Source organism: Lonchura striata, chromosome 11, assembly GCF_050655825.1.
Source record: "Lonchura striata isolate lonStrDom1 chromosome 11, ASM5065582v1, whole genome shotgun sequence".
Lineage (NCBI taxonomy): Eukaryota > Metazoa > Chordata > Aves > Passeriformes > Estrildidae > Lonchura > Lonchura striata.
The window spans coordinates 2,908,136-2,926,067 of record NC_140713.1 but is presented as its reverse complement, the minus strand read 5'-3'; the positions used below and the strand labels follow the sequence as shown (position 1 = coordinate 2,926,067).

General features: G+C 46.6%; 1 protein-coding gene across 1 annotated transcript in view; it reads left to right on the top strand.

Moving 5' to 3' along the window:
* The first annotated feature begins 1,731 nt into the window (after positions 1–1,731).
* The window catches only part of LOC144247049 (axonemal central pair apparatus protein HYDIN-like), a 91,936-nt gene continuing 75,735 nt past the window's right edge, over positions 1,732–17,932 (top strand). Inside the window, exons 1-12 of the mRNA XM_085589334.1 lie at positions 1,732–1,745; positions 2,697–2,830; positions 3,166–3,390; positions 6,333–6,461; positions 7,477–7,537; positions 7,633–7,748; positions 7,877–7,951; positions 8,363–8,506; positions 9,276–9,280; positions 11,362–11,481; positions 13,254–13,388; positions 14,831–15,030. Of these exons, the coding sequence (XP_085445460.1) occupies positions 1,732–1,745; positions 2,697–2,830; positions 3,166–3,390; positions 6,333–6,461; positions 7,477–7,537; positions 7,633–7,748; positions 7,877–7,951; positions 8,363–8,506; positions 9,276–9,280; positions 11,362–11,481; positions 13,254–13,388; positions 14,831–15,030 (1,358 nt within the window). The remainder of the gene's footprint in view (positions 1,746–2,696; positions 2,831–3,165; positions 3,391–6,332; positions 6,462–7,476; positions 7,538–7,632; positions 7,749–7,876; positions 7,952–8,362; positions 8,507–9,275; positions 9,281–11,361; positions 11,482–13,253; positions 13,389–14,830; positions 15,031–17,932) is intronic.

Below are 17,932 nucleotides of genomic sequence, written 5' to 3'. Positions count from 1 at the left end.
TGAGGATTTACAAAGAACCCCTTAGAATACCCATATGTTAATAACCCTGGCAGATCTTTTTGCAAATCAATGCCTTTAATCTGCCTTCTCTGCAAGAATGCAGTAAATAAATCATATGCTGCTTGCCTCTCCATACCTATATTGTCAGCGCTGTTGCAGCCCTCCGAGGTCGTCGGCAGCACGTATCGGCCAGGCTTGCCTCTGCAGTCACCTGGGGCACGGTGCACTCTATTTCAGTTCAGCACTTTTGCCGTCCTGGCTGCATCAGGACCCGAACCCTTTTTCGTCACTCCACCGTGGTGCCTATCACGTCGATCGGGTCACCATTTTGTGGAAAAATGACGGGAGACAAATCCATTCTATAATGTCAACAAGTCTCAGTTTATTTCAAGCACACATGTATAGTTATACCCGTTATAATGAAGCTTATGCATATTGCAAAATTTAAGCTCATCATTGGTGTATGAAAAACAGGTCAATCCCGCCTTTGGAGCTTTCTAAGCTTGCTTTGTTTTCCCTTACATTTATCTTTTTGCTGAACATTCTACTGTTGGGAACCAGCTTAGCCAAGGACATAAGATATTATTGCTACATCTGCTATTGCTGCACTGTGCAATTTTCAGCTACTGCTTCACTAACTGCACGTAGTCATGTCCTTTCTCACGAAGCCATTCATCCACAAAACTCTCCATACATAGCAGCTCCAGTACTAAGTCTCCCTGACATAAAAAGGCCCTTTCAGCTCTTTGTGGCTGTTAGTAACCACACTGCCCACGGGGTTCTGACCCAGGACTGGGCAGGGGCCAAGAAACCAGTCGGATATCTATCCAAGCGCCTGGACCCTGTCAGCAGGGGGTGGCCCACTTGCTTACAAGCAATTGTGGCAGTAGCAATATTAGTGGAAGAAGCCAAAAAGGTAACGTTCGGGGCTTCATTAACCATCTACTCCCCCCATAATGTAAGAAGCATCTTGCAGCAAAAAGCTGACAAGTGGCTGACAGATGCCAGGCTTCTGAAATATGAAGCCATCCTAATCCACTCCCAGGACCTGGAGCTAAAGACTACCCCGGCACAAAATCCTGCCCAATTCCTGTTTGGGGCAGTCCCAGGGGACCCCCTCCATAACTGTGCTGAGATAGTAGAATTACAGACCAAAATATGACCAGATTTGGAAGAAGAAGAACTCGAAGAATGGGAAAAATGGTTTGTGGACGGTTCTGCAAAAATTGTGGAAGGTAAAAGAAAGTCAGGATATGCAGTCATAGACGGGAAGACTGGAAGGGTGGTAGAATCCGGGCCCCTGAGTGCAGGGTGGTCGGCTCAGGCCTGTGAGCTGTATGCAGTATACAGGGCTCTGCTGGGACTTGAAGGGAAAAAGGGAACAATTTTCACTGACTCCAAATACGCATTTGGGGTAGTACACACCTTTGGAAAAATATGGGAAGAAAGGGGTCTGCTAAACACACGGGGAAAAGGGCTAATTCATGAAGAAATAATTAGACAAATCCTAAGAGCCATCAGGGGACCAGAAGCTACTGCTGTGGTCCATGTAAAGGGACATCAAACTGGGATGCAATTCAGGACTCGAGGAAACAATTTAGCCGACAAAGAGGCAAAGAGTGCTGCTTTGTTAAAACTGAGTACCCCAGAACTTGGGAAAGGAAAAGCTCAAGAATAATTCCCCCACCACCCCTCTGAAAAAGAGATAAAGGCTTATCAAGAGATGGGGGGATGGTTAGAAGAAGGTAAGTGGAAGCTATCAGACGGGCGGGAATTGTTATCAAAGGAATACACCAGGAAAATTTTAAAAAGATTACATCAACAAACACACTGGGGAGCCCGAGCTCTGGCAGAACAATTCCTAAGATTCTTTGGCTGTAGAGGTATTTATGAATTGGCTAAACAAGAGGTACAGGGGTGTATAATTTGCAGAAAAATAAATCGAGCAAACTCCCAAAAGTTAACAATGGGGAGTCGCCCAGCAGCTTACCGGCCCTTTGAAAGGGTCCAGGTAGATTTCACTGATCTACCTAAGGTCGGGAGATACAAATTCCTATTAGTCATAGTGGACAAACTAACCCACTGGGTAGAGGCTTTCCCAAGCTCTCGGGCTACAGCCCAAACAGTGTCAAGAATCTTATTGGAAGAAATTATACCATGATATGGGTTAGTAAGCTACATTGATTCAGACCAGGGAACACATTTCACATCAAAAATTATTAAGCAATTGGCATATGCTTTAGGCATTCGGTGGGAATACCACACCCCGTGGCACCCCCAGAGCTCAGGACAAGTTGAGAGGATGAATCAAACACTAAAAGCCCAATTAGCCAAACTGATGTTAGAAACAAGAATGTCATGGACAAAATGCCTCCCGTTGGCCTTATTAAATATAAGGACTATGCCTCACTCTGAAACAGGACTTTCACCTTTTGAAATGTTATATGGGATGCCTTATACCCACGGTATGCCTGTAGGGCATCCGAGATTAGAGGATACACAAATACAACCATACCTAATAGCATTAAATAAGAATCTTGAAGAATTGCGAAAGCAGGGGGTGATCATGCAGCACAGTCCTCTTAGCTTCTCGATACATAAAATACAACCTGGGGACAAAGTGCTTGTAAAAGCATGGAGGGAATCTCCATTAACGCCTCATTGGGAGGGACCCTTCATTGTTCTTTTGACCACAGATACTGCTATACGAACTGCAGAAAAGGGGTGGACACACGCATCAAGGATAAAGAAAGTCGAACTCCAGGATCAAGCACCAGAGTGGAAAATCACCTCCCGCCCTGGAGATATGAAGATAACCCTGCATGGCAAAGTAACTGACTGAAAACATCCCAATCAAACTTTCTGGGCCAGAGTGTAACTATTATCCTTTTTGTATGCTTCCCCTATGAATACTGTTAGACTGCTCCAACTAAGTGGGTTATGTGGGAGTGCTTTGAGCAGGAGTTAGAGCTGACTATCCGTTTTCTGGTAATAGCCACAAGGCTGAGATTGTTTCAAATTAAATTCAATAATCTGATGTTTTCCCATATTAGAACGGATTAAGGGAAAAATTACTTGGAAAATTAAAATTATTATTGTTGAGTCTCATAGGTTGAACAACACACAGGCTCTGCTGAACTACACCAGGGAGGCATTTCTAAACAGGTATGCAGCTCAGCCTGAACATGAAACCACAGACGAAGATTCCTGCTGCCAAGAAGATGGTTTGCCCCGCCGCTGGAAGCACCCCAGTGGGCGCCGGGAATGGCAGAGGGATCCTAGCAGTGGGAGTAGTCTTAGTGAGCCTGAGCCTAGCCACATGCCTCAAGGGGGAACTTAGAGATAAATACCCAGAGAAGTTATCCCTCACCTCATGGAACTGCAGCAGGGGTAAGCCTGATAAACCGTGTCTTGAGACAAACACTCAACAAGGGGTATACAAATTCAAGGGAAAATCAAAAACATACCGTGAAAACGGACAGTCAGCTCATCAACTGCATCGAAGGAGCACAGGGGAAATCTCAATTCCGGTTTGTAATGAATGTAACAGTACTGTATGGGTTGGGGGAAGACAGGAGTCTATCTTTGTTGCTTATTTCCAAGCTAACCCAGTGTGTTACAATCCGAATAAAATTAGTATGTGTATAATGGGGGGAAAGTCCTCACAGCAGGGCGGCTGAGGCTTTAGCAAAATTTGAAAGGCGAATAAAGGGAAAAGAACAAAACTACAAAAATTACCAAGATATCCCAAATGTAGACTAAAAGCCAGTCTCAAGAATGAACAGAGGTAGAAATTAGGGCGCAAATTAATTAATCAATATAAAAGGTGGGGGATTGTTATGTATAGTAAATATAATTCGCGCCATTCCTTGTATGAAATATGTAATATTGGATGCTTGTTAAATCATGCCCGTTGTATTAGTTCCTCCCGCCTTCCCCCGCCTTTTTGTAGGTGAGACTTGAGTGTATACTGGAAACTGATTTACAAGTAAACAGATGTGGCTTGGCCGGGAGATGGGCCGTTGTCTGCTGATCGTCTGTGCTGATCGTCCAAGATGGATATCATGGAAATACTCAGACAGATCCATGTGAAAGAAGCCTTCCCGTAAACGCCCAACATTGAATTTTTCTCCTCATCACCAAAAAGAAATCCTTATTAACATATGGACTCCGAATAGAAGAAAGGACTGATTGCTAAAACCTTGGCCTCAGGCAGAATTTTCCCTATAAAAACCGCCTGTGCCAGGATGGAGGTGTGTGGGCATAGGGGAAAACCTCTGCTGAGGCTGACTCCTTGTTGCACACCCAGGGTCGACCCCGGGCTCGGCTCTGTCCTTTCTGTGTGGCTGGCTAGATAGAATTTGACCGCTAATAAAATTATTTTTATTTTTTAATCTGGCTAAAATAAACTCTCGTTTATAACAGGGCATGTTTGAGGGAGCATCTTTCTGCCTCCAAAGCTGAATGTCACTCTGCTGCTCTGCTCTCAGAGGCTGCCACGTTGGGTTTGTGTAGAATCAACGCTGTGGGGTTTTGTGGGTTACATGGTTCGTGTAATGTGACAATGTCTTTGGTGAGTTTAATGAGTTCTCACTGTAAGGAACATGTCTCTGTGCTCATAGCCTTTGGTTTGATCAGTCCTGGCAGAACAATGCTGATGGTTTAGTGGCTCCTTGAGCAGCAGGAGGCTGAGTGTTTTCTAGTGTTCACGCCCTAAGTAACATTACTTGGTCTTAGTGCCAGTTGTTGGCTGATGGCAAAGTTGGCCACTCTTGTAAGGAAAATTGGATCAGCTTTGTTGTGATCAGTGACACAGAGCAGGGGATATTCTTTCCTGACAGTGCCCCTCAATGGTAACATGGAATGACCTGATTTCTGCAGAATGTCCACTTTCAGATGATAACCTGGTAGTTAGAAATGCAGGGTTCTTATAAAATAATGTGATTCCAAAGGAAAACTTTGCCATACAAGAATACTTGAAACTGTGTGTGTGAGATGCCAGAGTAAAAGCAGAAAACTGGAAAAAGTGCATTTTAGAAGAATGATGTCATTTATACTGCATATATCATCATTATTAACATAACACTGCTAATGTGAACAAAACTGAAAACACTTTTTCCTTGCTGTTGTAGAACAAGAACAGAGATAAAACAAAAATGAACACTCAAAATGTGCAGATAAATCAGTGTGGTAAGATAACCTAATATAAGTTGTCATTATAGTCTGCATCAGTTTTACAAAGTTTTAGTAGACTGTGATAGGCCTGTTGTGGGGTGGTGAGCAGTTGGGAAAATGTGCTTTTTCCTAGTTGCCACATTTTGGATACTGTGTTGGATATGCAAAGGGTAAATCAAATGACAAACCTACATATACAGTAAAGCACACCCCCATAAAGTCTTTTTTTATTTGCTAATATTTATCCACATTGTTATTGTATTTTAACTTCTCTAAGAACCCCCAAACCTTGTAAGGGTTTACAGACTAAGAAGCAGATTTTCCAAGTCTGTTTACCCGCCTAGGGTTGTATGAGGATATTTTCTGTTATGTCTCCAACTACCTGACTGAGGGCTCTGCTGCTGTGGTGCATGATTTATGTCTCCTGTAACTAAGTACCATGGAGCAGCCTTGTGCTCTTGGGCTCTTTCCTTACTACTCCATAGATTTTCAACTGTATTTGCACTCTGAATATTTTAATGGCTGTGTATTATTTACACTTAATGCACCTTGCAATTGTGAATTTACTATTTAGTAGTTGACATCTGACTTACTAAGAGTTACTAGTAAATAAAGGCCAGAAATGTTAAAAGGAGGCTGTTACTCTGCAAAGGAAATCATGCTCAACTAACAAACTATAGACAGAAATATTTCTTGGTTTGTTGTTTGTGGCTGAATAGAAGTGATGTAGCTCCGTTTTGACTCCCTTTTCCCCTATTTTTGAAATACATGTGCACACTACATTTGGGACAGGTTTGTTGTAGTACTGACTAGATTAACATATAGAAGATATAACAATTTTAATGAAGGTTTTTGTGTTTGCTCCTAGACATGAAAACTGATATTTACTGCTTGAATGCCTTAAATATCAGATGGACTGCCCTCTGTCTCAGAAGGAGGCTTTGATCACTATCTATTCCATTTGCCAACAAAACAGTAAGGAAGGCTTTTCCTTAGAAACAATGCAGTCATTTGTGTTCACCATGTATGCTAAGAAACTGGTGGGCACTGTAAAAATGTCCAAAGGACATAAGGTTGGAGACGTTGGAAAATCTTAGAAGCCTTTCATTTTGCAGAGAAACAAAAGCAAAAGTTTCTGTTCTTTTTTCCTCTTGTAGGTGAAGTGAGTGAATACTTTCGAGAAATTGGTGGTTTGATGTTTATAAATGACCTTGCCAAGTTGAGTGCTCATTGCATCGTAAAGGAAGCAGCTTTGTTTACATTGGGGATTATTATAGAGAGTAATGGTAATACAAATAATAAAAAATAGTATTGTTTGTATTTCTGAGTGCACCACAGCCCCTGTCATTACTTGTGCTCATGCTTTGTCTCCATTTTCTTTTGGTCTCACAAAATGAGACTACAAGATTGTCAGTTGGAGCAAGGGCAATGAAGGTGTGCCAGTTGCCCTGTCCATCCCCAGATTTGATCAGTACCTTGTTGACTTGTGCACACAGGGTGTCTTCAAGTTTCCAGACACCTGCACTCCCCCTCTCCCTCAGCAGCAAGTGTTCAATGGCTGCAGGATTGTTGCAAAGCTTGCCAGGGTCCTGGTTGGTGTAGAGCTCACTGTGGGGGGAAGCCCTCAGTCACTTCATAGTCCTGCCTGCCTCCACTCCCCACATACTGGCCACAAGTGAGACATAAAAGTTTAGGATTATGAGTGGCTTACATAGGACTTAATGGTTTTCACTTTCTGTTTTCAGTGTATTGCCAACAGACTTTGTGTACTTCTGCATTGTTTGAAGACCTCATTTTATTTTTAATGAAAAAGGATTCTGGTGTGAACTTGAAAAGAATGTCTGTTTATGTCATCTTAGTACTGGTTTCAAATAATAGTAAGTTGGGTTTTTTTCTGTGTTACAACAGCACTCCTTTTCTGTTTTCCATTCTGCAGTACAAAATTTGGAACATTCAATAAGTAATGTTTTGGTGAAGTTAGTTTATAAAGATGAATGTTTGCATGTACCTGAACCTGAATTGTTGCAGTAGGTCATTGCTCACTGGGATTTCCTTAAACAGCAGAACGTGGTTTAGTTCTAAAAATATAGTTTGCCAATGCAAACCCATAATTTCTGAGAGTGTATAGAAAGAGAGAGACATAGAAAGGTTGTTTACCATTATGTTGATATGATTTTGTATTTCCTTCTGGGGAGGATATGTGCTTAGGAAAGGGAATGTATGTATGTAAACTAAACTTGATGTTAAGATTTTGTCTGCAATTGCAATTGTCTCTGGAGTCTTGTGTGTATTCTCTTTTAGAAAATGGGCAAACCTATGTCAGAGATACAGGCTGCATCAGCCTGCTGCTGCAGTTATTCAGGTAAAGAGGGTTGAAATTCAAACAGACAAATAATGGACTGGTTGGCAGCTATGTTTCCTTGACTCTCTGGGACTTGTTTGCATTGTCCTTAACAGAACAACTCTCTCCACCTCTGAGAAGAATGTGTCAGATGAAAACACTGATCCCTGCTATCAGCTCTGGTCCTCGGTGTGCAGCACTCTCTGTGCCTGTGTCAACAACCCCCAGAACGGTACGTGTTGCTCTGAACATTGTGAAAGAACTTCAAAGATATTCTCCTGTGGAGTTGTGTTATTATAAGTTTTATTATATAATGGTTTGCTCCTCTGTACCCCCATGTTCTATTTGGTTTACCCCCAGTTTTCCCGCCCTACCCCACGTGTCAATCCTCCCCTAAAGTGCCTACCCACTCCCTTGCCCCCTCCCAGGCGCCCTGTCAGTCACTCGGCATCCCCTCCCGGACACCTAGAAGCTTCTACCCTGGGTGCCGGGTGGTTGGACAGGGGTCTGGGGACCCCTCCTACGTCTGCCCCTCATTGGATCCCATACACATCACCCCACACCAGAGCCACTCCTCACCCCATCCCCATTGGTCAGCCGGTTCCCCTCCCTCCCCGGTTATAAGGCGCTGCAAGCACCTGGCAGCTGCTCTTGGCAGCAGGATTGTTCGGGTGTTGTTAGCTCCGGTTGGGCTGCAATAAATCTTGGCTATACCCCTGCCAGGAGCCTCTCTTCTCTCATCGCCGCGGGGTCCAGCAGCGCTCGGAAGACCCACGGAGCATTGTCCAAAGCCCCTGGGGGTCCAGCGGAGGGTGCTTCATTTGCCCCTCTCGCCCCACCGGACAGCTAGCCGGGGCAGGATCGGGGGGGAGCGCGGCAGCCCGGCGCCCAACTTGGGCTCCCCCCGCAGCGACGGACCCCACGGCAGAGGACCTTCTGAGTCTCCCCGACTCGAGGATTACAACCTCTTTTGGCTGTCGGGCTGCCCCGGTGGGAGCAGACCCTCGTGTTAGAGGGTGGCGCTCCCGGGGACAGGACCGGCAGCTCCGGACAGCACCCCCGGAGTCGGCTTCCTCCCGCGGCTGGATCTACTCCCGGGATTTTTTCGTTTCTGCCCCGACCTCACCGGACCCTCTTCGGTAAGTAAGGGGACCCCCGGGGCTTAGCCCTGTCCATTTTGGGTGTTTCTTTCTCCCCGGGGTCCGGGGAAAAGATTCCTTTGGTGGGTGGGCATTTCTTTCTCCCGGGGTTTTGGGGAAAGATCCCACTTTCTTTTTTGGTGCTTCCTTTCCCGGGGTGTGGGGAGCATTTAGGACAATTTGGCTAAGCTGTCAGGGCAGTTTTCTGTTTTTAGTTGGGTTTTTTCCCGGTGGTTGATTTTTGTGGCACACTTTTCCACTTGACAGCATGGGTGCTAAGCTGTCTGCGCCGGAGAAGAGATTGTTTTCCCAAGTTGTGGGTATCCTTGTTGTTGGGAAAAAAAAGTTTAAAAAATCGGACATTAAGAAGTCTGTCCGATGGCTGTCTCAGACCTTCCCTGAAATTTCGGCAGGTAAATTATATCAAGTCTCCTTTTTGGGACCAAGTGGGGAGGGAGATCCTTCGGCAGTCGGATCTCTCTCTCTAAATTTACTCACCTGGCTTTCCAAATTAGAGATATTATTAAAAATAATTATGAAGGTCTGCCACAAGCATCTGCAGACAAACCCATCCCCAGTTCTAAAAATCCTACCCCTCTTTCCTCTCCCTCTCTCCCAAGGTCGGGTATTCTCAGCTCGCAGGCAGATTCTGGCCCCTCTGTGAATTCCCTGGACCCCCGACAGGACAGTGCTGGCACTGTCCCGAATCCTCCCTGTACCCCTTCTTCCCCACAATGTTCCACCCCATGCCGAAAGCATTCTGTTGGGTTTAAGCTGCCCCAGATACATAGGAATCCCTTATCCCCTACTCCCTTAACCCCGAATCCCCAAAATGGCTTCCCTTCTCCCTCCTTCCCGAGGGCACAAAATGGCGGCCCGAGGACACAAAATGGCGGCGACCGCGTGGCTTTTCCCGCCAATTTTGCCTCCTCTTCCCATCCCCCCTCCTCCCGAAACCCCTTCCGGACATTGTCCAACCCCTTCCTTTCCCGAGATTTCTCCGCCCCTCCCTCGTCTCCGCCCCCTAACTCCTCCTCTAATGAATTATGCAGCACCCCGCCCCTCGGCTCCACCCCCGGGGAGGGGAGTTGCCCACACGCCACTCCCCTGATCCAGACCCCGCCCCTTCCGGCTCCTCCCCTGGTTCCCACGACCCAACTTCCGGTTCCCACGCTTTGGGTTCCGGGGCGGGGGGGAGCGTGGGAACTCCGGGCTGCCCCATTCCCTGCCTGCCTTCTCGGCTGCACCGGTCACCTTTACACCTCGGCGGGGGGGCGGGCTCCTCACACAGTGGTCCTCCATCCCACAGCAGACAAGCAAGGATCTCTGCAAATCCCGAAAATAATTCGGCTGCGAAAGTGAATATTTTAGAGGCATGTTGAAAGCAACTCTCTCCTCGGCCGAGTATGTTCCTGCTGCCTAATTACCCAACCAGAGTTTTTAATTTGGGAATCCGAATGGAAGGGGGAAATCAGGGAGGTGTTGCCAGACTTATAGGCTGATGCAGAGATCTTGCGGGATGTGGATGGTGCAATTTTGTCCGTGGACCACCTGTGCGGGGAGGGGGATTGGCAATTGGGAACCAAGCAGGCAGATAAAGTAATGTCTCTGCTCCAGAAGCATTTGCTGCTGTTGTGTCATTCCAGACATGCCTCTACAATGGTATTAAATAAGATAGCAATAATTACAAGAAAGCGCCCTCTTAAAGCACATGGAAAAAGAAGATACCAACTCTACCAACAAAACCACTGAATCTTATCCTCATTCAGCATTTACCTCATTTGTCTTTTTATTCTTGTCTTTCCCTCTGTTTGAAATGCACCATCTTTTAAGCACAATTAAGCGGGACAAAATCATCCAAGCAAAAGAAAACTGTTTATTAGTACCGATTCAGCTGAGCTGGGCGTGTCTCCCATCCGCTGGAGACAAGCAAACACACCTTTGGAGAAAATGGCAATCTTTCTATCCCCTCTGTACCCAGCTGGGGCGGTCCCTGTCCCCTTTACTATTGGATGGGTACTCAGGAGCTTCCATTCTCTACTGACCACCAACTTTCCTGTTCCCTCCCCGCTCATCCTACTTCCTTTTGGTCAGGTCTTCAACCCTGTTCTCACTGCAACACCCAACCTGAGCAGATCCAAACCATAAACAACACATAGAACCAACAAATTCCATTCTTTTGCTTAATAACTTTTTGGCTTTAGCAAGATATCGCCTCATCTCTCACACTTCCTCTGGTACTGTTTACTTCTTACTGATGTCTAAGTTCTAGAGCAAAAAAGATACTTGCAGTTGTGTGGGCCTCGGTTTCCCTGTCTCAGAGTAAAGGACATCTCAGAATTGTTTCCCATGGAGACTCCTGTAAACCCATGGGTTTTTCTACTCCATGAGTGTCGCAGAGCTCTGTGACCACCTGGGCACAGGGCTGTGCTTAAGGTAAGTGCTACCTGGCATTCTGGAGAAGGAAACCTGGAGAAATACATGCCAAAAGAGCAGCTTGCCTTGCTTGCCTTGAACCTGCTCTGTGTTGCCCAGCAGTTCTTGATCAGCTCAGAGCTCAGTAGGTGAGCTACTGTTTGCCCAGTGTGGGCTGGGCAGACGTGTTTACCCAGAGCCTGGACTTCACTGGGGGTCAGTGTAAGATTCTCCTTCGTGAACCTTCTTCCCAGCAGCTGAACCTCTCTGTGTTCTCTCTTTCCTCTCCAGCTGCCATCAGCTCCCCTGAAACAGAGCTTGTTTCAGGTTTCCCCACCAGAGATGTTATTTCAGAACTTTGTTACCCATGAGGCCTGTGAAATGGTGGTGTCTCTCATTAATAACAGCAAGGTAAGTGCTGGGGTGTGAAGGTTTAACATTGTGCTGGAAGAGGAGGGTGGTGTAATTCCCCTAGTGTACAGCAAAGCAAGTTACCTACTGCAGGAGATATAGAAGAAAATATCTCAGCACCTTTGTTCTGCAAGATGGAGCTGAGACATTTCCTGTGCAGGGAATTGTCCCCTGATTTTGGCCATGTATTGATGGTATTTATTCCAAAGGAGTTTCCTTCTCTTGAAAGCTCTGGATTGATAGGAATGTTGAGTACTGTGCAGTTCTTACCTGCTCTCATGCTTTGCTTTGAGTCTGTACCACATCCTGTGTCTCCTTGGGTAATCTTGGCTCCTAAAATTTGTAGGAATCCCTGCCTTTCTCAGCCTGTTTGTCTCCCTTTGTGCAGCTCACAGTCAAAGCTCAGGGGCTGTAACTTCTCCACTTTATGCTAGAATCACTTATCATTAATGGCTTTGGCACTGCAGGGAATGCATTCTGAAACAGCCCTGGAATGAGACTGATACAGCAGAAGTAGGAGGAGGCCTTTAGGTGCCATTTCAGGCTCCTACCAAACTTCATCCAGCTCTGCTCAGGTTTTCCAAAAGCAACATGGTGCTCTGCTGTTCCTTTGGAGAACCACAGCACATCCAAAGCCATGTGCTCCTGGAGGTTTTCTGTTCACTTGAAGAAATTGTGATTGTTTTGTAGTTTGCCAAGGAAGTTGAGAGAGAAAAAGTTGAAAAATGTCAGCAGTTGTCTTCCACTGTAAAAGGACAACTGAGACCATTTGAATTCCAGTCAAGGAAACAGTTTCTCAAATAAGGCTTGTACCAAGAGTGGCCTGGTGGGAAGAGACAGGAGGGAATCAAAAGCATCTGGTTCAGACTTTTGGAGAGCATTTTGGTGCTCAGGGGTTGATATCTGTGCTAGAAAATGCATGTATGCTGTGTCTGTCTATCCCAGAGGGCAGAACCTGGCTTGCTGGCTGCAGGCAGGAATGCCCAACAGCCCAGCTTGCCTGCACAGGCAGCAAGAACCCCTAGAAAGCCAAGATTGGCTTTAAATGCTGGAACCACACTGTCAGTCACTGCTGGTCATCTTTCTCCAGGCATAAAATGCCTTTGAAGCCCATAGTCGATAGGCACAGCCTGTCTGTGTTTCCGTCACTTTTGGCAAGTTGATTGCTGTCATAATTTTTTGATTCTTCCTTGCTGCTTTACTGCCCATTTAAATTCTCTTTGTCATCTCCTTGGTTTAGGAATCGTCTTGCTGTGTTCCTTCCTTTGCTTTTATTCTCAGTAAGGGCATAGTGTTTGGTCTCCTCTCTTGCTGGTCTGTCTGCTTGTCTGTATCCCCAGAGCTGCCCTACCCAAACCTGATCTGCTAGAAGAGATTTTCTTCCTTCCCACAGGATAATGTGCTGTTGTACTTTCAGGCAGCACCTTCCCCCTCTGGAACATGACTGCATGGCTGTGTGCTGGCAGAAGCCAGCAGGTTTTTTGATCTTGTTGAATATGCAGATGACTTGGTTCAGGTGCTGTGTCTCTATCCTAGTGCTGACCTGCTTGGCCCTTCCTTCCCACCAGGCACTGCCCTACTGCCCCTGGCCAAAATGCTGGACCCAGACAGAAAGGACTCAAGTTCACCCCTGTGAATTACGTGCCTGTACCTCCACAGCTGAAAGTGCTTTGGAAAAGGAGTCAAGGAGGGATGTCACAAGGGCACGGACAGGTCTTGTCTCATCCTGTTTCCACAAGTGGCAAAATCATCGTTTCATATCTTTCCTGCAGTTTCCTCAGCTGGTGAAGATCTACATGGAGAGCTCACCTTATTTCCAGCTCATGTGCTCCAACAACGTGTACCGTGTTGTGACGCCGGGTGTGCCTGCCCATGTGCGCATCCGCTTCACCCCTGACGAGAACAAGGTGAGACTGGAGGAGCCAAAACAGAATTATCTCCAAAGCCATTGTTCCCTGCACCCTGGGTACATCCCATTCCATGCTGTGAGCTCGGCTCCAGGCCATGGGCAAGCAGCTTGCTGCCAGTCACACCTTGGCATGTGCTGTCAGGCACTGCATCCAGGCCTGAGAGGCTCTGCTTCCCCTCCCTGCACATTCCTGAGCATTCCCAAGGGAAGGTGCACAGGGAACAGTATGAAAATGACAAAGGGGTGTTGACAGATGTTCAGTCATTTCTAGATACAGTGAAAAGAGCTTAATTATTATGGAAAATACTAGAGGAATTAAGAGGTCAGAGAGCTTTCCTCCTTCCTGACTGGCAGCAGCTTCTCTGCCTCACCCGGGGCTGGAGCAAAGATGATGCTTTTTCACACCCTCTGTTCTCCAGCCTTGCAGCTGTGCTGTCCCAGAGCACAGCTGACCATGATACAGCTGCAGGGCCAGGGCAGAGGATGTGCTGGGCCTGTGAGCCCGGCCTGGCACAGGCACACTGGGCTCTAGGTGCCCTTAGTCAGCAGGAGGCTGGTGAGCTGCAGGGGACTTGGACACCTCTGGACACCTGCCTGAAAGAGCTCGTGTAGGGCAGGTACAACCTGCAGGCAGTCCCGTGAGCCCAGAGCCTGTGGCAGTGACGCTGCTGTGGCTCTGTCTTCATGCCTGTCACTGTGGTGGCTCTGTCAACTGGCACCCATTCCCTGCCAAACCTGCTTTTATGAGGATGTTTGAACACCAGGGCTGGGGCCCTGGCAAGTCTGATCTCAGTGCTGTGATCCAGAGGCTTGTTCATACAGAAGGGTTTAGGACATGGCATGGAAGGGAGGAAGCCTTGCAGGGAAACAAAGAGAGGCTCTTTCCAACAGCATCCTTCAACCTCTTAGCACTGTTCTTCTCCTGACTTGGTTGGAGAGGCAAAGTTAGAAGGGAGTTCTGAGCCAACTAATGTTTCTACACCAGGTCAGAGGTGCAGGAGCTCTTTGGGTGCAGGAGCTCTTTGGGTGCAGCTGTTTTCTCATCTTCCTTTTGCTGCTTAGAGTCAGTTTAACACTTTGTCCTGTTCTCAGACAGCAGGAATCTAGAAACCTAAAGAGGAATGTCCTGTGTTCCCTAGCTCCATGTTCCTTAGAAGGGACTTAGGAATTATTTAACATTATTAAAATTTAGAGTAAAACTTATGGTGGCCTAGGGTAGTTCTCTGTATGATCCAAGTGACACAAGAGCTTAATGCCACAGAGATCGGTTTTGCAAAGTGCCCTGGTGCCTTTAAAATGTGACATATTAGTAGGACTTAGTGTTCATTTTAGGGTGGGATAGGTAAATGGATGCCATTGATGAGTTACAGGAAATGGTTTTTCTTCTGCCATGGGGATGGCACTAAATATCCTGTGCTGAGCTAGTTTCTTTTCCTGCAGGATTATTTCCACGAGCTTGTGTGCAGCAGTGCAAGGGAAAGGATAGTTGTGCCAATTCGGGCAGTTGGTGCCCGAGCTATCTTGGACTTCCCTGACCAGCTGGACTTCCCGGTGTGTCCGGTCAAGTACAGCAGCCAGAAGACTCTGCTGGTTCGCAATGTCAGCAACCAGGCAGCTCGTTACCAGCTGAGCACCCAGAGGTGAGGCAGTCCAAAACACCTTTGGGTGATAACAGGGCTGGGAAAGAGCAACAAAAGGAACCAGAGCATCGCAGCTGCTGCCCTGCAGCCTGGCTGGAAATGGGCAGGATGAATGGCATCTGCTCTTGCTTTCAGTGTTCTTAGCAGGATGCAGCCTTTGAGCTTTCTCTGCCCCAGATTTCCTCCAGGGTGCCTGGAACATGTTAGTAGCTGGCTTGCACCCACCTGAGCGCAAGCAGCTTCTGAAATGCTTACTCACCACTGTCAGCCAAATAGACCCATTCTCTGGGAGGCCACAGGCACGTGGCTTTCCAGTGGTCCCTGCATCAGATGCCCAGCTTGAGCTGTGCTGCAGGCATCTGGTGCATTCCTATTACTTAAAGCTGATCTGATTTCCCTTGTCAGCTGAGGACATCAGTCACCTCTTCTGTTCCATGATAAACCTTTGAAAGCCAGTTTAAAATTTCAAACAGATGATTTAAATCTCTGAATATGGTTGAGCCCCCTTTCACTGAGATTTATTTTTAAATATTCTGAAGTTCCTCTGTTTCTGCTGTTTTTTCTTTTTTGTTTTGTGTTAAATGTTTGCCAGAAGATCATGCATTCTTCATTGGGAGCTTCCATGAAGGTCGAGCTCCTCTAATGCCTATCAATATACCACATGCTCATAGCTACATGCACAGGTGTCTAGGAAATAAGAGATATTTGGGGAATATGTGAAAAGCAGTTGAGCTGATTTAGAAGTTAAAAGTATAGAATAACTTGCTGGAGGGGATCTCTGGAAGTCATCTGAGCAGACACACTGCTCAAAGCAAGAGCAGTGTCTGGGGATTGCAAGGTGCCATTGGGAGATCTGGACCCGTCTTTAGATGCTGTACAAGGAAACAAAGATAAAAATGGACCTAGTTAAAAGGCAGAAGAAAGCAACCTGTTAAAACCCCCTCCATACCTTATCTTTTTCTGCCTTTTGGGTACAGCAGTGATTCATTGAAAGGGCAGATCTAACAGGATGAGAACTGTCTTAAGGGAAAGCTCACAATTTACAGATAAAAGGCCAAAATTGAGCCTACCAGCCCCATCTCTTGGCAGTGGTTTTCATTTGGTTATTTCAGTGTCAGGGATGTCTTCTTCACAGCTCTTCTATCTGTGGGCTCGGGGAACAGCTTAATGATGTTGGCTGAAATTCAGAGAAGTTAAGTTTAGCTGTAGAGCTTGTGTCCTTGGGTCTTGGGGAGCCATGTCTGTGTGAGAGATGACTGCTACAGCAGTAACAGAGGAGTCTGCTGGGTACAGCCCAGGGTGGGATGTAGGAGATGCAGAGGCTGATTTGCACTCAGTTTTTCAGTCCTGAAACCGAATCCTGAACTTGGCTGGATACTCTTCTCCTGATAATTTGAAAATAAGAAGACACCTTCTTTCTCAGGCAACCCCTGAAGTCACCCCTCGGAGTGTTATTCCCATCCTGCCATCTGAGGGCACGAGCATGTAACATGTGGCAGCAGTGGGAAAGGAATGGCATGGAATGGAATGGCATGGAATGGAATGTAGTGCTGGAGTGTGGCCAGGGATTCCCTTAACTGGCAGCTTCTCTGTTCTGGTGAAATTCCTGGCAAAAGAATAGGAAAAAATCCCGTGCCTTGCCCACACCAGGCACTGATCGCCCCAAGCCCCAGCAGAGACCTGCAGCAGTCCTGGCATCACCCCTGGGGCAGATGCAGGAGCACGTACACTGGTCTGGCTTTAGGGAGGGTGGGGCCTTGTCTTTCCTCCCTTCCCTCCAAAGTCTCACATGCAGCACATAAACATTGCTGGCCCAAGGCTTCCCCATCAGCCAGTAGTGATGTTCTCACTAGTGGTAATGGGAATAGGTCAGGCCCATCATTGCAGCAATAGATCCTTAATGAGCAGAACCTGAAGCAAAGTTCATCAGCTGTCACTACTGACATGAAGTTCAGTTTGCCAGATGTTCCTTTTGTTTTTGTGTGTGATGCATTCATCACCCAACTCCCCAGAATGCACATTTTAAGTGACAGATTGGCCACCAGCAAAGCCCCACGGCCAGGAACTTTTGTTTTATCAGTGGGGCTGTAGAAGAGCACAAAGCCCAGCAGCTGCTGGGCAGAAGCACATTTCCCCTGAGCTCTCCCTGAGCATCAAAGCATGGAGTCCTGTGTTTGTCAGGCAAGAGCTGTTTACCTGGTGACCAATCCTAATTGCTCCTGTTAAATCCAAAGTGCACCAACACATAGCACAGAGTTTCTTTGCTGGGCCAAGCAAACAGTTACCAGCATGCATGACAACCCAGAGTGCCAGACTGCACTGCTGGTAAATACACCAAAACTTCCTGTTCCATTTCCTTGATGTGCTGCTGCTAATGGTGATTCATTTAGCTGGGATTGGATCCTTCAGTCTGCAAATGGCATCCTCCTTTTGGGTTTCCATGTCACTGTGTTGCTCTAATCTGCATTTGCACTCTTTCAGAGCTTTGATTGCTCCTTTTCTTAGCACAGCTTTCATCAAAATGCTGATAAAATGTGCCCTTTCTAGGCTAAATCAGCACATTTTCAAGGTAAAATAAACCAAAGAACCACACTGCAAATTGAGCAGTAATTATTCCTTGGTCTTCAAGGAGAAGTTCCCTCTCCCTGTCTGATTCCTAGGCTGTAATCTCACAGGACAGGTAGTGCCCTAACATTTGCATCTCTTGAGATGAGGTTTATAGGCAGCAGGTAAAGAGAAATTCCTGAGGCAGTCAGTGTCAAGTTGTGCATGCAGATAGTTCTGAACCCTCTCTGTGCTTTTCACAAACCATGATGGGATTGCTGGCAGTCGGACCCTTGAGTCTCATTGCAGAGGGCTGAGTATGGGGGTCATGAAGTAATTTTATCCCACAGGATCTCGT